Genomic DNA, 23,721 nt, shown 5'->3' with positions numbered 1-23,721 from the left:
TATTAAACTAGAGGTTCTTTACAGGATTTGGACATTTGCGCATAAGTTCTTTACAATATTCTGACAACTGCATGTAAGCTTAATTAACAGATTGGAAAAAATTTACAACAAAAGATTTTGTCTGAAATATTTAACATTATAATTAAAATTGGAAGAGTTGGATTTGGATAAATGATTCATCATTTTGGATATCGAAATATTTATTTTGTTGATTTTATGTAATTAATCATTTATCTGAGTGAAATATTCGAAATTCTAATTAAAACAACAACAACTCATAACATTTTTTCGGCTCCCACACTGTATATTGCAAACAAGCGATACGAATTCCGCTCCTTTTTCCGAGGAAAAATCCATCATAAATCTATTCTCTCTCTCTCTCTCTCCGACTTCTCTGTCTTCGCCTCTGTTGAAACTTATTTTCTACTTACAGTAGTTTTCGACTATAAATTTGTAAAATTGTTTCAAACTACGTTGTTTCAGATCGGAACTCTTGGCGATTCGAGCCTCAAACTGCAGTTGCAAATGCAGTAATGTTTGAGCGCACAACTGGCTCCACATGTGAGGAATGTGTTAGGAAATGTCTTCACTTCCAGGTAACAACCCATTAAACATTGAAGTTTAGTAGTTGAAACTGTCATTCATCACTCTAAAAGACACAAATTCGATTTCCTGTTCTTTTATTTTCATTTCAAAATTGATAGTCTAATAAAACATTTCGGTCTTTTCATTTTCTGCGTAATAAATCTGCAATTATCCCAGGATCCCAATTCCGAATGGGTGTGCCGTTCGTTAACTTTCGACCATCACTGGAAAATTTGCGATTTGTTTGCTGTCAATGGCACGAGTCCTCCTCACTTTCTTACTGAATATTTGGATAGAGATTATCTCGAGTACAGACACTTTTTTTCGCTTTGAATGGTCAAATCTGGCTAAAAAATATTTTGATACAGCTTTACTTTACCACTGTAGTGTTACTCAACCAATCAATATTTGTTTTGCGAGAATCGAGATAGTTTTAGATCCATTTTAGCATAATATATTTGATTTCCGAAATGTTAAAGCACTAGTGAGATTTCAGAAACTAGCTAATTCGTTAATTTTCAACAAATAAGATATATTAAAAAAAAAACAAAAACAAAAACATCTATCTGTTGATTATTGCAGGTATTTACAAATTAGTCCGTCTTCCGGTGTTCATTTAACTCGGAATTCAGCTATCGTCGATGCAGGTAATAAAGAATCAGGTTACCCAACAGCTTCACAAATTACGGGGATAACCGAAACAGGACATGGACATGGGTCACATTCGTTTTCAGGCTATCAAGTATTAGTTAGATCTTTGTTCATCTTTATGACAATTTAAAGGTGAGGAAAAGTGGAGAAGTTTGAGTACTTGCATGTGAAAAGATTATATGATTGGAACCACAAAAGAAGAAATTGAAAATCCAAAGCAGATTTGATAAGATACCATATTATTATTGCCAGAAGTCCACTTTTTTTTGCAGCCTGTGTACCGAAAATCTGCAAGCAAAAGTAGTGAAAAGCTCTGCAAAGATGAAGATGTAACACGCTACGTAATGATATTAAACTACGAACGGCTAAATCTAGCGATTGATACGCAGCTTGTTAAAGGGGAAAGTTTGAAAGGCTGTGCAACAGCATGTGATCAGGATGAGACGCTCACTTGGTATTTCGAAAGTTTTAATTATGAATTCCTCAATTAAAAAGTTTGTATGATGCATGTTGGAATACTTTCAGAGTTTTCGAGAATAAAAAAGTCGAAATTTTACTCCAGACGTGGAGTAATCAGATACTTGAATAGTTATTTTTCATCTTTAGTTGTGGTAATCATAAGGATGTATGTAGCCATGTGAAGCTTGCGTTATCTGCTTCAATGATGCAATTCTTATCGTATGTTGTAGCTCATCTGTGATTCACAGAGGTAAGGAATGCGAATTATCAGTTTCAAGGGTTACTCAAAAAAGCAGTGACGACTTTATTTTCAAAGAAAACAGCACATATCTGGAAAAAGTACGTACAACACGTTATTTTCATCGTTTCACTGTACAATTATAATCAGATCTCATTATTGATTTATTTTTTTCATTTTATTGCTTCTCATTTAAATGAGCGAATGGAAAATTCGAATGCTGTTCCCCTCCTGGCCAATAGGACAAAAAGCATTCAAAATTATGGATTGGCGATAGGGAAGTACTGGTCGGCATGCACAAAGTTTTTTGAGAATTTTAATATGTAGTCTAAATTATTTTGTGATGTATAAAGTGTGCATCAGAATAATTGTTATTTAATATAAAGATGTTTGAAAATAAGTCAGGTTCATCCTATCAATTGCAGTTTTGTTTCTCAGCGAGTTCGGCTGAAGCAACAGAAAAGCTGTGGCCAACAGTCCTGGATCACATCCTTGTTGGTCATGTTATGGAAGTAACCGACGCACCTTCGCTCGGCGAATGTATGAGCACCTGTTTGAAAGCTGAGCAGAAATTCTCATTTGTATGCCGTTCAGCAATGTGGTACCCAAATGATGAAGATCAGGTATGCGACCCCCTCTTCATTGTCTTATCGCCACTTGTAACTTATTTAATACAAGGACATCACCCAGAGATTAAAGATGCAGAATAGGGAATTGCTCTATATGATTGCTCCGCTTGCAGAACTGCTTGTTAAACACGGAAAATCGCAAAACACATCCAAACGTATTTGTTCCTGAAGGCCAGGGAGTTCGAGTGTTTTATTTCGAAGTTCCACGAACCCGCAATAAAAAGGAAATATCCGACGTCCTCCGGGTTTACTTTCAAATATTACTATATCCTTACTAAGGGTATGTGATGAAACGCTTACGGGGAGTTTTTTTTTTTTTAAATGATAGATTCACGACTTACTTTAGGACGATCCAGTTGAAGACGATTATACACGATGGTCATCATGCAATGGTTCCAACCTGCAAAGTCGCTATTTGAAATGTAAAAATCAAACAGACGTACGGAAATGCCCACAACAAACAAAATCCTGCAAGCGAGGTAACTCTATCCATAAACTAAAGTGGATTTCTGATCCGAAACTTCGTACAGCTCTTTTGTCGAGAAAACCGGACACCAAATACGGCTAAACAACCCACAACCCAGAGAGAAATAATAGTCCCAGTCATTCAGCAACCACAACTTACCGTTGACTAGGTTACAGAGCTAAAAGTCATCTTGGTGCCGCCAGTATTATGCTATCAAAAGAACTCCAGTTAAATTTCATTTAGGGCTAACAGCAACCACAAACTCCCGACTAAATTTAGCTCCTAACATGTTGCGGAAAGGAAGATGTCTGGCAGTAAAAGACTCGAATGGACGCAAAAAATGCCCACATGGAATCCGAAAAGTGCCCGGCGGACATATCGAATACTGCAAGAACCCCACCGATTGTAGCTTGTGAATTGTGTCGCATGAATTCAACATAGAGAATATAAATTGCCTAGCATAATCGCAATATGACGCATTTCAACACTTTAATCTGATGAAAAACGGAAAAACAGACTAAAGAAACTGAACAAATAATGAAAATATCGCAAATTACAATGCATAACAACCTAAGATACAAAAATCAATAATGTAGGAACGTATCGCGATATAAAGAACTTGGGAAAGAAAGTGATCTTAGCACTGTACAATGTTAACACTACACTTGCTGATGTACAGTTTGCAACTAAAAAAGAAAAAACTAGAAAAAAAAGGTAAAATGAAGTCAGCGATGTGAAAATGCGGCATAATCCAACGTACTAGTTGTGGAGCCAAAAGCCTGATAATTATCCGGACTATTCAGAAAGATACATGAAATCAGAATAAGAGCACACCAGATGGTCATCCCTTCGTTTATCGCATGCTTCAAATGAAAAAAATTAAAAAAACTGACTAGACCCTCTGCTTCCGAGCAATTAAGAGGTGTACGAACATCCTTGCCTCAACAATTTTGCGAAAACTGCAGGCTCAACGTGTCCATACCATGTCTTTGATACGCTCAAGTTACTCATAGTAAAATATGCACAATAGAAACAGGAATAAAACATGCGACCATAAAAATGACAAATGAATCACCAAGGATGCTTATGATGTCATATTTTCTAAATATCGGCGATTTACCATCGACCGTGCAGCCGTCTCGCTTTTGTAACTGAATGTCATATTTGTGGAATAAATGACACCATCATCACGAACCAATGATAAGGGTACTGCAGCAGGTTCACCGCAATACGGTGCCCAATTCGGACAAACCGCCGATAATGGAGGTACCAAACAACCCATCATTTCTTCTGATCTACAACTAATTCTGTAGGAGTTAACTATATTAAGCAGAAAAAAACCAAAATATAACTAAACTTCTGTGCATTTTAATTGTCAATTTCCCAGCGCTAAAATCAACTAGGACGTTACATCCCCTAATTACTAATACCAAGCAACAAAGATATTAACACTTTTAAACAAATCCCAGAAATTTCAGAACCTCTCCAGCTCTTCCTTACAAAATGCATCTTACATCTGATACAATAATGTGAACTAACCTAAAAATGGTATCCACTGGTATAGTACCGAACCAAATTTTGAGATTCGTCCTAAAGTTTGAACCAATGAGATCAACACGTGCAAGATCACCATCGCCGTATAGCTCCATACCACTGACAACAGGTACTGGAGTTATTGGTTGACGTACTGGTCCCATGGCTTCATAAAATCGATATTCAGCCTAACGTGGAAAACTGATAAATTTAAATATTCAAATGCTTATGAACCAAGCACTTATAAAATTTATCTCTAAACTCCGGTTTTTCAGTAAAAGGACGCATCATGCGTAGAACAACGCACGACATATATAGTTTTCATTTTTCTGCAGATGTAACTGATTGAATAAGACTATTTAATCAAAATTTCGTTAAAATATTCCAAACTTGCCTTGTCGGTAGAAATAATAGTCCAGGACGCTCCATCACTAATCTGGTGTCGATTTGAATCGACGGGTACAGCCTGCAAGAGAGAAATACAGTTATAAACCAATTAAGCTTACTCCACAATCAAATTATCATCATCAGAGACTATTCTTATTAACCCTTATAACTCTAACATCACGATCTGGAATGGTACATTTCTTAGTAAATGAAATACAAGAAATTTACCTGATGCTGGATAATTTTATCATGCGAAAGACAAAGGTAAACCGTATCAGAATCAACCATTTGAAATGCACATTTGTGCAGCTGACTAACAGGTTCTTCGCTTGCTGATGCATCCAGTACAACATGCTGTTTGTCTACTTTACGAATTCTCTATAAAAAGGCGAAGTTAAAAGTATGACGTCGATGTACTCATGTATATCAGCAGGAACATTCAACTGTCATCAGTTCTGTGAAAAAGGTTAGCACATACCAAACGAGGCAAAGCAATTCCTGAAACGCTGTCAACGAGTTTGACTAAAGCACCATAGTAAATGAAGCCATCTTTAACACTGAAATCCTCCGATTCACCTGCGCTGGGATCATCCTCGACTAAAATATTCAGAAATACGGAATTCTCACATCTTTTAAACACAGAATTGGTAGAACTAAAAATAATTTAGATTAAAACAACAAGTAATTAAACTGATATAACATAACTAACTCAGATGGATTGTAAAAGCGCCCCATTTTGTCGAACTCGCGTGAAACCCTCCTCCTTCAACATGCAAATAACGCGTACTGACTGTTTGCGACCTAAGCCTATTGAATAAGGCAACCTAAAACAGAATTAAATGAACTTGTCTCATTTATAAAACAGATAAAGGGAAGGATCATTAAAAAAGCTAACCGGAACTGTTTTTAAGGATAGAAATGATGGCTCACTTTGGTGCCGGATGCGATGCAAAGATATTTACAGTCCGTATTCTTCATGCTTTGTTTCTTTTTGCTTGGTTTACTAATAACTTTAATTCGTTGAGAAGAAAAAACCCCAATTTCATGTCCGGACCCGTAAAAGAACTGCACCGAAAGTTCAAAATATTTGCGTTTGTCGGCATCCGAAATATATAAAGTCTTCGCGGCACAATAATCCTGAAAGGAATTAGTAACACAGGATAAGTATAGAGAAGTAAAGGGACATTCATTTCATATGAAGAGAATGTACTATCAACTGCAGAATACCGACAGTAGTTATCTAGATTCCTGACTGCTAATGAGCCGAGGAATAAACTCACAAAGTAATTTCTTCGCAGCTGCTCCGAATGTTTACTAACAATATTACAGTTGCTTACAATTTCTCGCTTGAAATAAAGACTGAGATGAAAAAATGAGACCGATTTCACCCTGTGAGGATGGAACCTTACAACTTGAAATTACAAGCTTGAACTGTAAAAACAAAAAACTAGATGTTATTCTGTATCAGACTTGACACGGAATCTCCAAAAGTTCGAAAATAAAGTTACTAATTAGATATATGCACGCTCTAAAAAACATACTTTTCCGAATGTTTATAAGACTAAACCTTACAAGTTGGGGATCAACAGTGGGAATTTGAATACACATGACATAGTACCGAGCGCATCGATAGTTAGAAAACCAGAACAATATACCTTGTTACTAGAGAAGTCAAGAGTTTGTTTTTCCTGCTCCGATGGAGCTCCGATTCCGATGAATGCGCACAATTCAGTGGACCGAGCTTCACCAATATGCCCTACATCTGAATCCGCTTCCTGAACATCATTTCGCTTCTGATATTCACGATATCGTCGGTACAAATCTTCCGCCATTTTCTTTTTGTGTTTCCATCCATCTCCAAAAAGATAAATGCACGGTGGAGGACAGAAAAATCTGAAAACCCATTTCTATGATGAGAGTTAACTCGAAAGTCTTCCTACAGGAAAAATATCTGTGCCGCATTTATGTAGAAATTGAATGAACTCAACAGTGGCAATAATAAAGTAGTTAGTTATATGCATATTGTTGACATAATGGAGGAATATTACAAGAAATTTCAATTTCCAAAAGTGGAATTGAATTTTTTAAGGAATTACGAGCTATAATTCGACTGCTATATGTTTTGCATCGTCACTTTGATTCATGAATTCCTCAGTTGAATGTAACATCCCATAAGGACCAATTTTCAGGAAAATGATTTCAACGATATCTTCCAATTAGCACCAGCTCCATGCAATATTGCTTTTTTCTACTGTACTATTGAGAAAAAATTTATGAAAAATTAACAATAGTTGAGGTATGGAAAATGGAGGAGGCATGCGGTTATTAGTTGGAGCGTTTTTCAATAGACTTAACGAAGGCATAGGAAGCTAAGCCTTACACTGGAAAGAGATCGATCAGATATAATTATATGAAGGATACGGTAATGACACTGCACGCCTCCAATAAGCCATATCAGAGAAAGAAGCAAAGAAAACGGGAAATGTGAAGCAGTCACTCAACTAAGTACGGTAGTTGATGGGTGTGTGCAAAGTGATAACAGTTAAAACGAACTGGAAACAAAAACCAGTTCGATAAAGCATGTTATTAGTGGAAAATCAAAATTAAATGGATATTCACATGTTTTCTAGGAACTACCCTGAATAAAGTAGCATCATAAACTACATTCCTCTACTGAAACAGCACCGCATTCAAAAATACAGATAGGACAAAACGAATGTGAACAACCGTCCTCCCTATAAATCTTGCCCCCATTAGAGAGTGAAGATAAGTGATTACTTGAAATCGGAAGAAAGCATTATCCAGATCACATTTTTGTGGCACTACAAAAGTGTACAGTCATACCACTCAGAAAATAAACTTTGCTGACTGGGACTGAAACCCTAACCATCTTAATAATCTCATCAGCCCAGTAAGCTTTACTTCATTGGCTAAGATTATGATAAACTGTTAGTTTAAATGAACTCAATTAGTTATCTGGAATTTAACTCTCTCTTGAGGAATTAACTACAGAAAGTATTCTGTAGCATGACACACAACGAAATCGACGTAAGAAACAGTATTTAAAAAATTTCTGGGCACTTCTATGGAAATATTCTTGCAATTTTACCTAAAATTTTATAGACTGATTCACCAACCTTTTCTCATTTCCATAAGACTTTTGCGCCACTTTTGCATGAAATATACTAACAACACAATCATACTTTTGACGATTACCCAGATAATCTTGCATTACTTCTCTGCAATCAAAAAATGTTCAACCAGAAGGTGAAAGTCTGTGTAACTGGTTACAAAGACTTGTGAACGACAAAACAGAACAGCAAAAAACTTGTAAAAGTAACCAAAATCATTGGAAAAACTGAAAAAAAGAGCCTTTAGTGAACAAATGAATCCTTCCAAAAAGTGAGCAATTGAGACCCATAGCACAATTTTTGTCTCCCAATGACACCATCTCATTCCTGGAAGCAATGAATTCTACCACGAAAATAATTCGTGAAATTTACCTGGTAAGTGGCTGTTGCTCACCAATAATATTTAAAAAAGGTAATTGCTGTGGTAAATTCATAGCACCAGCGTAACTGACATTTTGCTGTGGTGTGATTCCTGTGCCGATACCACTAAATGAATCAAAAGCACCACAGGATGACCCAAATGTGGTACTCGACGAACTCGAGATACCTCCATAGAATGAATCTAAATGGGACTTCTATAGAATCAACAATTTGATCTGAGTGGAGAAAACATTACAACACTCCTTTATTAAATATATGACTACATCGCTCAATGTCAGTTTAAAGTTCTATTTTGACCTCACGTAACCCATGCAAAAAGTAAAATAAAATGCATGGGGGAACATTAATTTGCTGCCAGCTATAAATCATTGGATTTGAGGAATGTTTTCCTGAAGAATTCCCAAGATAAGTCCTACGAAACTGCCTGGAAAGACTTGCAATAAAACTGCTAAAATCTAAGTTCTGGAACATAAACTTGCGGTCTGAAGCAATACTTTCTACCTCTTTATAGCTCGTGGTAGTAGCAAAACTTGTGCTAAGTTTGACAGCATTAAGACCTTTTTTTTTGTGTAGGAATTACAACCATATATTCTGTTCTGATTTGTTTCTATGATATGGATCAAGGACCCCTCCTTAATCTTCTGGAGTTGGGAAAGAATTACAAAAAGTGGTTCATATACATCACGCATAAAACGAAGCCACATAAGAACCTAACAAAATTTTTTATAGCAGGACTAGCTTTTACAACCACTTTGTCGACAAATACAATTTTATCAGTACCCACTGCTGTGCAATGCCCAAGATGTTGAGGCTGGTAGAGAAACTGTTGTTGCTGGATTTGATGATATGATAAAACAGCCGTCTGATTGCCGAAAGGCTGGAAATTGCCAACAGAAGGCCACAAAGACTGAGAATGCAAATTAGAGTACTGCGAATAGCAATACGAAGCAGAAGAGAGTTGCGTGGTACTGAACTCAATAGACGGTGGAGAGCCGTAACCGGTTGCGGATGTAATTGAGGGTATAAGGAAGTCATAAGGTGAAGCAGTGATTGATGGAGACACTGATGAAGAACTTGCGGACGTGCCTTGCGCTGAAACAGTTACCGGTTGCTGGATTTGCAGGCTCTCAGTTGACTCTGATGGAAGTGGTACATAATCCATCCTTGAGAAGCAGTGAAAGGGCGGACAGTCGAAATGTGTGATGGGAATTCGGAAAAGTCTCGAGAATTCTCCCACCACCAACACAAGCAAAAATTATTCCATAGCCTTAATCATGTCCGCATTTATCCTTATCCCTTACCATGACTACTTGGGTTACTGCTACTTCATCCGGTGTTTGGACCAAGAAGATCTCACAAGACGATCGAGAACCGCCCTCAATTATTTCACCACTTCAATCATTTCTTCTATAAAGACATCATTTGCTGGATAGGAAGGGAAGAATAAGTAAGCATACAAGGGCGGGGCAAATTACATTATTAGGAAAGCAGGCATCGCTTAACGGAAGCTAAGGTCTATTAGCTCAAGACATCACATATTCAAAGAGTAGCATGGCACATATAGCAGCGCAACATATGGGGACAGTTCCCACGCTTAAGATAACCAATCAACGAGACAAGCTAACCGTCGAAGACTGTTCGATCCATACCTTTTGATTATCTTGCATTCAACCCTTCGTTTTCTTTTTCCTTCCTCTAAACTTTCGCTTATCATATCCAGACGCCTTTTTGTACATGTGTGTTCATTATTTGACCCATACTTTGCAGGCAGCAATCACTGCCATCCCAAACAACCCGTTAAGCTAACCATAACATATGGAAATGAACTACCTGTTCTGTTTCCCTTCCAAACACTTCCACGCTAGTATCTTACGTTTCACCTGAATGGACTACAAGAATTTGGTATAAAGTTCATTTCCCATATGCATAGGAGGTATCGAAAAGGTTCCCAGAACTACCTACACTGGATCATATTCATATAACGACGTGATGCACTAAACCGCAAATAGAGTCGTACACATGTGACGATTCCTTCGCGATCCAATATTTTGTCATGTTCTAAGATCTATGAATATAAACCACAGGCTCTCTGGCAGCTTCTCTAAACAATTCATGATCTTTGCATGAAAACCAAAATTTATTCAATGAGAATCCTTGCCATTTAGGCGGGGAAGACAACCACCTAACCAAAGCCCAAATACATAGTACCACTCCCCTTATGCGACAAAATTTCGAACCTCTTTTCTGAGGAACACCACCCAATAATAGAAGAAAGTGATTGACCAAGTGGGTGACAAATACTGTAAGGACAACGACGTAATTTTATAGCGAATGGATGCTGTAAACAAAGTGTACATCTCTTCTAAGTCGTCTTAAGGTAGAGTTTTGTTCCATTATACACATGCCAATGTGTCTCGAACATGCGGTGCGGTAATGATTGCCTAACAGTGTTTGTCTCCAGATGACACTCAATCCATTTCTTAATTGATTCTTAAGCGCCCCACACTATTCAACCTCAATGCTACTGTAATCCAGCCATTCCCACCATCCCCGGGCACTCACAAATCCACTACTCATATTCCACACTAACTAAAAATACACACCAACAAACGGATGGCACACATAAGCATATTTATATGCACATATACATATCGCATATCTGATGTTCACCAAATACTTATCTCCAGGACACAATAACCAATTCTTGCAAATTTTTCATTTGTGTGTTATCAACTAATCTAATCACAGAAAAAAGTGGTAGCGCAATTAAGCCAAGAATTAGGATATAACAAGAATCAGTAAACCTTTGAAACCATATATTTTCCAAATGTAACTCAGACTATTTTCGTGTGTCGTAAATCTTACATCAGAAGACTTCGTTAAAATAAAATTTATGGAGTTTTAGAGAACCTAATACGAAAATCCATCCCTGGTCCAAATTTGATTTCATTTGAAATAGTGCAACAAAAAACTTAGAAACTAGCTGCAAATATGATCCTCTGATGCTTAGATAGGGTTGTGAAATCTCGACTTTTCCATCTCCACAAAAAAAAAGTGCAAAACTATTTTTGGCGCAAAAAAAAATGTTTATTTCAAGAAATCCGTACCGATGTACCGTCGTGAAGGTCGCTTAACATTAATATATAAAAGTTTCAACCTGATAAATGACTGATGCAAGTCCGAATCCCGCTTTTGTCCATGTAATTACTTACCGACACCCTTTTGTTGCGGGAAGTTTGTGTACCCTAATAAGGTTCCGAGCTATGCTGGTGGTAGCTTATTCTTCGGGTAGGTTATCCTAGACAGGTCAGACAAAGTGTGTCCATCGACTCGCTAGTCTCCCGCAAATATCTTAGGAGAAGGACAACTCAACTCCAAACCCCGGCAGGTGGAGCTCGTTGAACTCTGAAGGCCATTTATCTAAGGACATTCCAACAAAAATTCTCAAGACTTCACTGTCACCGCCCCAGTTCGCTAGGCCCTGGCATCGTTAAAAGGATGAGCCAGTTCCCCATACGCCGTGCCTCACTTAAAAAATTCACCACACAGGTTGAAATGACACACCTACCTACATTTCTGGGGTTTGCAACAAGCATGAGTACAGCCTTCCCAAATCTTCGTTTTTGAAGTATAATCATGATATTCTTGAAGAAACGGAGCTTTTCAGTCCAGATAAACTTTAATGTAAACAGTGAAGTGTTACCTGTTGTAATATCACTACTACCAGATACACCACTCACAACAGCTGATGAAACGGTGCTGATATGTTGAGATGTGGAGGGTTTCAATGAATGGGAAGAGAGACGTATCCTTTTCGCGTCCTGCTCATTTCCAATTCCACTTGAAGTCGGATTGCGACCGAGTACTTTATCCGTGCCTTCAACCTCTTTCTGAAACTTCTTGATATTTCTCACAACAAATTTGTGGAGCCATATTTCAACTGGAAAGTCAAGGAATACGGAGCTGAAAACCCAAAGTGACTAGTCATAAATCCTGGCTTTTGCAACATGCCCATCACTGTTACTTACATAGTATCACTTTTATTTTAATTGGAGTTCTCAGCTAAATTATTGTGCAGTCACAAAACATTTCCCAGAAATAAGTTACATAAGGTAAGTTCAATCAAATCAACGGAAAAGCGAAACAGTAATAAAAATCGAAGACAGCGTCGAGCAAACCATGACATCTGCCGAAAATTTCGGGTTTCCGTACAAACAAGAACCGTTTTGCTTGCTCACCACCCACCTATTTCTAGGAAAACATTAATATACTCAACCCTAGTCCAGACCTCCCTTGTCATGCGCTTATCCCAGCATCGCATGCACCATTATTCCACGAGCTCAATTTTCGGTAAACGAAAATCGATTAATTCGCAGACCAATAACTATTTCAATGATTGATTCGAAATGCTAATCATGTCTCAAGGAACGACTGAAACTTCTGAAATCTTCAAACTAAAGCGGTGGTTCCCAAGTGGTAACCCGCGGACCACAGGTGGTCCGCGAGAGCAGTGATGCGGTGAACAGAAAATAGACGGAAGTTGTTCTTATCAATGTTTGATCTTTAATAAATTATTACGCTAAAAGTCCCGGTCAAAGTTTGTTTTTAAATTAACAGAACTTGTTATCTCTGAATCTTGTGTCCTTGCTGCAAATAAAACAACCAAAGCAGTCCATGGTCAAAAAAGATTGGGAGCACCAAGTTAAAGAAAGTTCTTCAAATTTTCAAGAACCAAGAAACTCCAACCCTGGATAGTCAATATGTTGCCATGTTTTTTGTTTGCTTGAAGATTTAGAGAACATCTCACATTGCATTCCAGTAACAGTTTATTGCTACTTTTCTATACCGGAAATAAGAATTCATGAGTGACAATATATGATTTCCTTTTAGTTCATCTTTTCAAAGAAAATCAATCCATTAATTTTACTGTACTTCTTCACTAGCACCTTTAATTTCCACCTCGATTTTGGAGACATACCTAACAATTACAGTCCCGTTCGTTTCAACTAAAACTAATTTTGCAAAGTGTGATAAGAATACTTCTTACATTGGAGGGAAATGTTACGGCCGCATTTGTTTTTGGTGAAGCGAAACCAATTCCAGACTGAACGGCAAGTGTTTGCAAGAACGGATTGAGTTGTTGTAATGTTCCTGACGTTGAATTCAACAACTAGAAAAGGATACAAAGACTTACTCTGCAATAAATACCCCACCAAAGACGCCAATCAATCCTGCCTATTTGTATTATAGTTCTAAGGATGACATCACAGTTTTGGACTACACGACCTACTTAACTTTCTGCAACGAAAACGTAGTGTGAAATTATAATTCAGAATACAGCACCAATCCATTTTCCGTGATACGATTACTCTCCCTCTAGTAGCTAAAATTCACGAAAAATAAGGCGCTAGAAACTATGTGTCTTGATGGTAACAGGCAAAAAGTCAAATGATCCTACGATGGATACATCTATCCAGCTGGTTTCAAAAGAGAACATAAAAGGTAAACAAAGTATAACGATAGTCGCAAAAATAAAGAGCAAAAAATCGTAGGGATCAAACGGAATCAGTCAGCATTATAATTTTCGCACCAAACACTGACAGTTACCACCATAATGTTCCGGAATCTTCATTTGTAACTTATTTTCTGTGTGTATAGTGACATAAATATTTTAAATTAGCTGGCACAGGAGAAAAACAGAAAAGAAGGAATGATCGTTAACGTAGAACTGCAAAACTTACCGGCTGCATAAATGAATTAGTCGAAGCATTCGTGCCTGTTCCAGCAGCCAAGGCTGCAAGATTTTGGGTCCACATTAAAGCAAAGAGTGGATTTGATTCAGCAGATATCAAAGGATATACTGCTTCAGCCTAAAATTACTAAAAGACATGCAAACAAGAGAAAAATAAGCGATAACAACAGGAAATGAAGCACAGGTACACCGGAATTTGTGCATTAGGGGGTTTTTTTTGTAACCAAATTGCCGAGACCAGATGCAGCCGATAACGGTCGTAGGTAAACATGGAAGAAAAGAAGAGCAGCCAGCGGATCATATTCAGTACTAGAGGCAGTGCGACGTGCACAGTCGATCGTGGGAACAAAGACTAACGGATACAATTGCAGAGGATAAGAATCGAAAATTTTTGTGAATTCAAAAACTTCAAGAAATTATATCGTTTTGTTGTTTATACAAATGGTTAGACATAAAAGAAGCGCAATGAAATCACTGTTCCAATTCTGCGAGATTGTCAAAAAATAAATGTGTGGAAAAAACCAACCTCACAATCTTCAATTTTCACGTCCTTCATTCGCACTTTGTGAACACGTCGCGAAGAACTGCAATGATGACCTGTAGATCTTTCATAGAGAAATTCGAAAAATGCACTTAATGTTGTTAATTTTCAAAATGCCGCATTCAAAAGCTAGAAAATGATTTGAAGATTGCCGAACAAACGATTCATATCACGTCGAAGATAAGAATTACTGATAAACCTGTAGCCCAAAACGAGGTTACAGAACAAACAATAATAGAACGAAATAAGTTTTTTATTCCGAGTGATAATCTTATAAACAAAGTGGAAAGAAACAAATCTGGGATAACAATGTGATTATAATATGGGATTATATGAAGCCTATACATGGAAGCCGTTCCTAAAGAAGAAATTGGTTAAGAAACTTCTAGAGATCATGTTTTTGGATGGATACAAACAAAAAAAATATGATTTCCATTATCCCGTTTTAAATTTCGATCTGGCAAAAAACTTAGAGAAGCTCTTCGCATTAACTTTTCTATGGAAAGATCAGGGTGCCTTACAAAGGCCTTAGAATAGGTTGCTAAGCCGGACAAAGGTGAAACTTCCGTGAAACAGCATGAATGCTAAGGTCACACAAACTCAATCGGCCAATATGTTATATATCTATCTCTCGATGTCCAAAAACGACTCCTCAGCACCAACCGACATTTGCCAGTACACTGCCATTACTTGGTCATGATGAAGAACACATCGAATTTTTCATCCCCACCAGAAATATGACAGGAAAGGAGGTTAACAGACACTGAAAAGCTACTACTAACTCATCCCATGTCTGACAATATCATCACTAACAGTACTTTCCTAGAGATTTTAAAAAATAGAAGTAAACTTCTACAAGCATAACACGAACTAAAGTTATTACTGCAGCACGGCAGGAATGAACAATGACAAAGAATAATTTTTGTACGATGTTATAAGGCAACAAAAGAGGGAGACCGCAGTCGGGTCAGGACTGGGGTTAGGGTTGGAGATGGAGTTGCAGTTGGAGAATGGTGCGCAGGAGGACTGATCAGCAGCAGTCAGTATAGTGATGGCATGTGAAATAAGTCGGGAGGAAGGTGAGGAGGGGGGAGGAGGCGGGCAGATGAGGCAACCAAAACAAAAATATGATATTTTGGAATGGGAGAAGCTGCGTGAGAAAGGAAACGGGTCGTTAAATGGGAAGGGTGTGGGAATTCCCACGCTACGAGATGAGAAACTAGAGCCCTCACAAATTCTATCAAATATACCGGTTATTTGGGATGTGTAACCTTACCGCGTCTTCCTTGCCTTCCTTGCCATCTTCTGTTGGTCTCAGTAGTACTTTATCAATTATCTACTCAGTGGTCTCATACATTACAAAATAAAGTCGCAAGTGTATAACATTACAGGCAAATTGAATTAAAACTGCGGTAACAATGCAAACTTCATTTTTTTTATATAAATGAAGTGCTGTTGTTATCTTTCACATCCGCCCCAGCAAAATAAGTGGTGCAAAGAGGTTTTGTGACCTGACCTCACTAATCACTCCTTACTTCTCCCTATTCAACTACATCGTGAACTCCATATTCCTTACTCCCCTAACCTTACAAACTTTAGCCTGCTTCCACTCATCCTTGAGACTGGTAGGAAATTGTTCTATACTAATGCTCAGCTTATTGCCAAAACGTTAATACCACCAAAATTATATTCATTGACTAGGAACATTGATAGAGACGAAGGGAAGAGGATATTAAGACAGGCAAGGGATGAGGTAATGGTAATCCACGAACTCTTTTTAAGCAACAGTGGGCACTGAAGCGCTGATGAAGCTAAAAACTGGACTTTTCAAAGAGAGAAAAATAATTTTTGATCCTGCATAGAAAGCTGAAAACAGTGTCGTATTTTAAGCTTGAAATTGAGGACAAAATGAAAAAGAGAAAGTAAAACGTTTTCAATCAAAGGAAAACAGTAATCTTTGGATTAACGACTCAACAGATTCTAAACCATTGTGCGAAAAATATTAATGACAGATGCGCAGCGTGCGGAAAGAAAGAAAATGATGCATAAACGTTTTCACAAAATGCGTTTTCCCATCATGAAAATTCTAACGTTTTGCTAAAGTTTATCTAAAGCGATATCTTTTCGCAGTTGCCCGCTTTTTTTCCATAATTTTTTCCCCCATTTCATCTCAACGTTGAATTTTACTTGCTCATTTCTCCTTATCTATACAACTGTCGCACGCGAATAGAAAAAGATGTCTGTTTCTGTCCACTTTCTCCTCTTTTACTGATAACTTCCTTTGGCAATGACGCCTAATAAAGACAACAACGTTTACAGTCTGCAATTTTCTCGTTTGAAATTGAAAGGGCGAAAAATCATTTAGTAGTCATCTCGATTATAATTTCATCTCCCTCTTTAATTGGATTCAGTTCCAAAAAAATAAAATATAGAGATAAAAAAAAGAAACAAAAGGAACGATTACAGAATTAGGGATGGAAAAAGAAATCTACTCGTAATAAATACTGAAGATAGGTAAAAAATAAGCAATTAACCGCAAAACAACAAACACCGTTCGTAGTTTTTTGGGTTTAACTCGGGACTACATCATTGGTCCGCGAAATTAAATTTTCATTGAGTACGAAAATAGGCATGCGAAATCCAAATATGGATTATTTACAAGCATTTCTCTTTCATGAAATTTCTTTTTTTTCTAAATAAAAATAAACGAAAGTGTGAAAGAACAAAGCAGTCCACTGGGAAAGACTACCCGTAAATTCTAATTAATACCGCTCCATCTCTGTACTTTTCAGACTGTACTGTCCTCTCCTCTAGCCTCTGATAATGCCTTGTCCAAGCATCATAACACTAATTATTTTTTGAAGTTCAAGATGTAAATATGGATGATCAAGGTGCAAGATTTTAAATACTTACCGCTTCGATACTTTCTCTGAAGGTATAACTTCCCGTTGTATCTCAGATATCGAAGGAAGCTCCTCCACCGTATCTCAAATATCGAAGGAAGCTCCAAAGCACTTCAAAAACATCTGTCCCTGAATGCACGGTATTTTACTCGAACTGTAAAACTACAAATACATTTCAGTGCTCGATCCAAATATCCCAACAAACTTCACATAATTTCGAATCAAAAAAGACATACTATTGACAAAAATGACCTATTAAAATGACCATGTGTCCAATACTCTTCGCCACCCCTCGTGTTCTGAATAACACACATAACACCTTTCACTGATTCTAAGTTTCAGTATACTTTTCAGATTACGAATGACGAAATATGAACCTTCGGACAAAGGTAAATTAACGGCTGATTTTATGGTCTTTCGCTAACTGCATTTAAACAAAATCGTACCTCAATAAAAAGATCAAAATTTTAACTGTGCTTCTAAAGGGTCAATATCAACGAAATAACCCAGAATTTCATCCATCATGCAGAATATTACTTATGCTGCTATATATAATATAGAGAAGTACGTTAAACAAAGTCGATGCTACAATTATTCATTACCATAACATTTTTCAAAACAAAACCTAAGTGAGGAACTACATCCTTGAAAGCACTTTGTGTTTCACGTTGAGAGGTATACAAAACATTGTGGTATGTTATTTTGTCCTTTTTCTATCTCTCATCCTCTCCACTTAGGGACATGTTGCATTTAAAATACAAACACATGCAGTCAGCACCACCTTTCGATTAACCCAATTCCTTCTGAGGCAGTCCAACAATTAAACGAATGAAAAGTAAGTCATAACTAACGTTTTGTCAAGAAAAAACAGACATACCCCAGCACTTTTTGTAGAATGTTGTTGGCCCTATATTTAATCACAGCCCACGAAATACCAAGTACCTACCCCACAAAGCTCCATCAGACCCTCAACGAACGGATTGAATTATTAGACAATGTCAGAGACCGAATTTTAACATACAAAAGGAACGGCATCGATGTGCTATATGTTTTCCCAGCAGATTGGAAAAATAGTAGTGATACCAACAGATTTCTTCGTGCTGCTAAAGCAATAACGACAACAGTTGTGTGATCCAGTTATTGGTTGTTTATTTGAACTTGTGAATTTAAAATTACCTCTTCTACCAAAAAAAAAAAATAGTGTTGCAGACAGTGTTGCAAAAAGTGTTGCAGATAGGCTTGGGACTGTTAACAGTACACAACAAATATGTCATCATCCAAAGTTACGTCAAAGAGTGCAAAATAAAATTACCCTCTCCCTTTCTCTGTCTTTTTTCCTGAAATCTAATTGGATTCCTTCTTTTCAAACTGTTCTTAAAGTCTCGTTTGTTATGAACGAAAAATTCTTCTTTTGCAGACATTATGTTTTTTTTTGTGACTTTCCCTTTTACAAATGCAAAGACTGCTTCATTCGGTAATCTGACCAGTCTATGTTGGCTCTTCGTTGATCAGTTCATCAGCTCAGTGAACCGAAATCATATTGTTTTCTAAAGAATGAGATCAATCTTTGTCACTCAAACAATAGAACAATTTATTTTATAATTGAACTGAAATTGTGTAGTGTTGATATCAATTCTTTGGTACTTATCCTTAAAAAGAGATAACAGTGACGATAAAATTGAAATTCTAAATTTCTCTTGTATATCGTATTTAAAATTTGAAGTTGACATTTTATTGTTATTCATTATATGAACGATGTCTGTTTGGCTGGGCATCTGAAAATTGTGCATCAAATAATCAAAAAGAAATCCCTTTCTTTGGTTTTGGCTGATGTCAAAACGTTTTCTGTAACAGTGTTGAGGACTTCGCTCGAAAAATTTTCACTTCAAGAGACAAAATTCAACTGACTCGGATTAAATTTCATAATCTATGAACTTTTAAGTAATGAAGAATGGTAAAAGGATTGTTGACTCGATATCCTGTTTATGAATGAATTTTCCATTTTCGTTTTCTCATCTCGATATTTAAGTGCTGGTGAATTGTGAACTCGATGTGTCCAGTGCATACCCTGCAAACTCTTTTATCACACAGCATGTTTTTTATTTGTCATATTTAGATTCATTTGAAGTGATCTCATGCAGCTATAACTTTCTACCAAGTTGCATAACTCAGGCTAACGAATCGAAAAGATATAGCTCTTTCTATTTCCAAATTTGAGCCCAAGGATAAATTATTTTTTAATTATTTTTGGTCCTTAATGACAAAAATACTCACGGAAAAACTGTGAGAATTTTCGAGCCACACTGACCAAGGAATATTGACGGAACAATCAAACCAAGCGTCGTATATTCTCCTCATCTCATCATCTGTCAGAATATTCTAAAGAGTTCCAGATAATTTAGGGGTAGTATCGATAGACTGTAAACTATAGAAGCTGTGGTAATGATGACTAAAATCAGAGCTCGACAAACATGACTTGAGTTACACTGCAACTCGTAAATCAGCTAGTCAATAATGAATTTTGAAATATAATTTTCAAATGGGATATGGTATGGAAAATGTTGTTTCTAGCTCCTAAAGACGCTGGAACAACCGCCACTGTTCCGGAAATGACCTTTGAAAAAACATTTTCTCAAAACCATGTCGAATTCAATAATTTAATTAAAAGCAATGCTGTTAAGGAGAGAAGTGCTAATAACCTTAGCTTTCTGCAACTCATGAAATATTTCCGATACTTGTTTCAACGATTTGTCAGGATGAAGTTGCCGAATTCGCCATCGGTACTCCGTCATAATTTGTACCTTCTAAAACGGAAATTTACAGAAAATTTACGGAATTGCGTGAAATATAAAGAAACTCTTAGTGAACTGAGGATTAAGCTAAGAAGTATATTCTAATTATAAGCATTTTTTTATAACAAGCAGAAAAAAATTTATTTCGAAATTTCCAAGAATATAATTTATTAACGGTTGAGCATCTATCACATCCAAGGATTGCATAATAATTAGGGCGGTCATATTCACGTCCGCCTTTGAACGCATCATGCACAGCATGCTGCATCCTGAATATGAAGCACGTTAAACAGTGAAAAAAAATGGACGTGTAAACATAAATTCGATTCCTTTAATTTGTCAAAATTCAAACTTGAAAAGAATAAAGTAACATCAAGAATTGTATTGATTTGGTTTATACTAAGAAATTGGGTCCGAGAGTCAATGTAACCTTAGAAAAGTGTGGATCAGTTTTCATCCTACTAATCTTCATTTTTCCTTTACTTCGATATCAAAATGAAAGAAGCATAGCAGTTTCACTGACAAAATAAAACCAAAAAATAACTCTTGTAAACTGCCTTTCCAGAAGCGGAGGGGAAAATTGTCTATTTTGCTGAATAGGAATGAAAACCTTGAAACAAAGGCGCACCACCAGTGTAAGGACTCGTGATTGCGTTATTAAGAAGTGGAAATGAAACGAAATGATAAGTTCAATGGGACCCAGAAAAAACGATGAAGCAGTAGGATGCGAAAATTCAGGCAATTTCATTGATCGTTAGTTGTCACCCTAGGCACAGATGATGGGAGAGCTTTGGCCAAAGAGCCTTTTTCTAAATGGCTTTAGCAGCGCTGTTTATGCAGCGAGCGAAAACGAAGGACATGAGCAACAAAAATTTATATATGGACATATAAGAATGCAGAGACTGCTGCACTTCCAACAACAGCAGCTTTAGAAGTCACACCAGTCTTGACAGCCAATCCTGGAAACTTCCAATTCAGCAACAACAATCTTTTCCTCTTCTTTCCCTCCTATTTGAGCAATCGTTTTTCCACTAGGACAACAATCTCCTTGCATTTCCGACATCCCATCCTCTTGTTCTATTCACCTTGATCTGTCTTGTATTGAAATAATCAAACATTAGCTTGAGTCTTTTCAAGATTGTGGTATACAGCTTCCTGTTAGGTTTATTACCTCTCCATTGCCACCTGTCTTTCCAATCTCCATAACTTAGCACTCCTGCAGATTGATCTATCAGTTCCAACGACCTGCTTTGTCCATTTTTGATAAACTTGAATTTTCATATTCTTTCCTGCAATACGACGTAATAACGGTGCAGTACCGTGATGCAACGGTGTTTTTACAATGTGACACTACAAGTAGATAAATATGCGCTCATACCGTATCTCTCTCAATGCATTTAGTTTCGTATTTACTTTGCCCTTTTGGTTTTCTTTTCGTGTTCCTTGTTAACAAGAAATGTCGTGGCACAAGAAGTTGAGAGGATAACTTCTTGAATAATGCATCCTTTGGTTTGAATTGCAAAAGAATCGATAGCGTTAAAATAAAAGTTCTGTCGCAAACTTAACATCCCTTCCATTAATTCGCTCTTCTCATCAACGTCATTATTTTCCTCATTCCTATCGCGACCTTAATTCATTATTACTGTATTTTCCATCATCGTTTTCATATCATTTTCACATCCTGATAATTGTCATTATCGTCATCAGTATGCACCTTCACAACTTGCTGACTCAAATTGTTACCACTTTTGTTTCTACTTTTTTCAGTATCCGCAATCTGTTAATAAGTGACACATGTACTAATTAGTGCATGCCTTTTTTATTTTGAAGAGATAGTTTTAAAATATTTATGCAAATTTCTTTCCAAATTCTTCCAAAAGTTATCGTTGTTTTAATGTTCCACAAAATTGATGGATAAAGCAATATCGACATTATTCAGAAAGATTTACTTCATTCATCACCGAAAATAGACATCCTTCCGTCAGTCACACCAGTGTCGACTCAAAATATATTAGGAGTGGCTTAATAAGGCTAGTAATGCTTTCCAAGTATCTTTTTTAATTTCCTGCGTCATTTTTAATTGATTGTAAAATGAATCATTATTGAATAGAAATTTCATTTAATTATTAAAGTTTGCAAAATGTCCTAGTTTCTCTTGAAGAAAAAAATGGTAAAAAAAGACCTTTATATTGAATTTTACTTAGTTACCATAATTTCCTTCTTCTATTTCAATGCTTTCCAAATTGACTATCAGTTCCAAAGAAGCACAAAAATCACAAAAACTTGTATGTGGACAGTGCCCTTTCTTTGCTTGATTCAACAGTAATAACTTTAAAAAACATTGGCATATCCGATAAATAATTCCGAATCAATCATTTTCCCTTTGCAAAACAACCTATTTGATTTTTCTCAGCACAAAAATGCATCACTAACAATTATTCAAGAATATGCTCATTGAAGAATTCTAATGATTCAGTTTTTCTGGCATCAGAACTAAATGAAGCAACTCGGTTTGTTATCATTTTGATTTATTAGTAAGAACTATCACTTTCATGCAAGTTGTATTTTGTAAATTGATGAAATTTGATCGGAAAAGCAGTAAAATTAAATTTCAATAAGTTCTTTTCTTTGCTTGATTCAGCAATAACAAATTTTAAAAATATATTTAAAAGTTAAGATTTATCCAATACATGCCCAACTGCTGAGAAGTTTTTCTCAGTAGCAGCACTACTTCACTTTTTAAATCATTCGTTATACTTATACTTCCTATAGAATGAGTAGTAATGTCATGTTCTCCTGTACCATGTCGGAAACCTTTCATTACTTCATACATTTGCAAATATTTCCATTGTGTCATACTGCCAACTGCTTTTCTTCTAGTCGCTTTGGCAAAAGCTCGAAACTTTATTTGAAACAAAAATGAACCTAAAATACAAAAAATTGTTTGTTGATAGCTGATTTCTTAGTAAGTAACAATTTCGAAAAGCATGCTTTTTATTTTATGTAGGAAAGGGACGCGAAATGACAGAAAGAGCGCTATTTGTGAGTGTGTGTTAGTGTAGGATTTATACCAAAAACAAATCATGCATTGAAAATTTATGGTTGAAAGGTTTTGTTACATGTTTTGGTATTGAGAATCACATTATTGAAAGGCGTCAAAACGAAATTTTGATCGTAAAATCCATACCAACTAGAGTTCTTCGTTAAATATTGACGAAATTTTGTTGAAATTTAGACAACAATGTGACTGCCCCACAAGTAAAGCAGAACGAA

General features: G+C 36.6%; 4 protein-coding genes across 5 annotated transcripts in view; 2 read left to right on the top strand and 2 right to left on the bottom strand.

Annotated features, from left to right (window-relative positions):
* Positions 1 to 3,487, top strand: part of LOAG_17799 (hypothetical protein) — a gene marked incomplete at its 5' end in the record, with an annotated part of 4,306 nt that extends 819 nt beyond the window's left edge. Inside the window, 9 exons of the mRNA XM_020450463.1 lie at positions 484 to 596; positions 763 to 893; positions 1,168 to 1,327; positions 1,509 to 1,690; positions 1,926 to 2,034; positions 2,359 to 2,556; positions 2,676 to 2,807; positions 2,909 to 3,041; positions 3,272 to 3,487. Coding sequence (XP_020305852.1) covers positions 484 to 596; positions 763 to 893; positions 1,168 to 1,327; positions 1,509 to 1,690; positions 1,926 to 2,034; positions 2,359 to 2,556; positions 2,676 to 2,807; positions 2,909 to 3,041; positions 3,272 to 3,444 — 1,331 coding nt within the window. The 3' untranslated portion in view covers positions 3,445 to 3,487. The remainder of the gene's footprint in view (positions 1 to 483; positions 597 to 762; positions 894 to 1,167; positions 1,328 to 1,508; positions 1,691 to 1,925; positions 2,035 to 2,358; positions 2,557 to 2,675; positions 2,808 to 2,908; positions 3,042 to 3,271) is intronic.
* Positions 3,488 to 4,112: 625 nt separating this feature from the next.
* Positions 4,113 to 17,872, bottom strand: LOAG_17798 (CBR-LAG-1 protein; the record flags this gene model as incomplete). The annotated part of the gene is made up of 15 exons (XM_020450462.1): positions 17,667 to 17,872; positions 14,739 to 14,796; positions 14,202 to 14,330; positions 13,508 to 13,630; positions 12,164 to 12,350; positions 8,452 to 8,641; positions 8,086 to 8,187; positions 6,604 to 6,841; positions 5,879 to 6,085; positions 5,658 to 5,772; positions 5,427 to 5,545; positions 5,177 to 5,326; positions 4,956 to 5,027; positions 4,568 to 4,749; positions 4,113 to 4,323 (listed from the first exon to the last, which is right to left on the bottom strand). Exons 2-15 carry the CDS (start codon positions 14,766 to 14,768, stop codon positions 4,113 to 4,115), a joined length of 2,055 nt encoding a protein of 684 aa, XP_020305851.1. The 5' UTR covers positions 14,769 to 14,796; positions 17,667 to 17,872.
* On the top strand, positions 15,805 to 16,023 carry LOAG_03345 (hypothetical protein; the record flags this gene model as incomplete). The annotated part of the gene is made up of 1 exon (XM_003138882.2): positions 15,805 to 16,023. One exon carries the CDS (start codon positions 15,805 to 15,807, stop codon positions 16,021 to 16,023), a length of 219 nt encoding a protein of 72 aa, XP_003138930.2.
* Positions 17,873 to 19,417: 1,545 nt separating the features above from the next.
* Positions 19,418 to 20,722, bottom strand: LOAG_03344 (the record flags this gene model as incomplete). 2 transcript variants are annotated; one of them, XM_020446296.1, is made up of 4 exons in its annotated part: positions 20,624 to 20,722; positions 20,356 to 20,460; positions 19,931 to 20,035; positions 19,584 to 19,724 (listed from the first exon to the last, which is right to left on the bottom strand). In XM_020446296.1, exons 1-4 carry the CDS (start codon positions 20,714 to 20,716, stop codon positions 19,584 to 19,586), a joined length of 444 nt encoding a protein of 147 aa, XP_020303343.1. In that variant the 5' UTR covers positions 20,717 to 20,722. The 2 variants fall into 2 exon arrangements, with proteins under 2 accessions (XP_003138929.1, XP_020303343.1); XM_003138881.2 differs by lacking the exon at positions 20,624 to 20,722 and having other exon boundaries at positions 19,418 to 19,724; positions 20,356 to 20,594.
* Between the last annotated feature and the right edge of the window lie 2,999 nt (positions 20,723 to 23,721).

The sequence above is a fragment of the Loa loa genome (genome assembly GCF_000183805.2).
Source record: "Loa loa unplaced genomic scaffold supercont3.130, whole genome shotgun sequence".
NCBI lineage: Eukaryota > Metazoa > Nematoda > Chromadorea > Rhabditida > Onchocercidae > Loa > Loa loa.
This window is presented reverse-complemented; position numbering and strand designations above follow the sequence as displayed.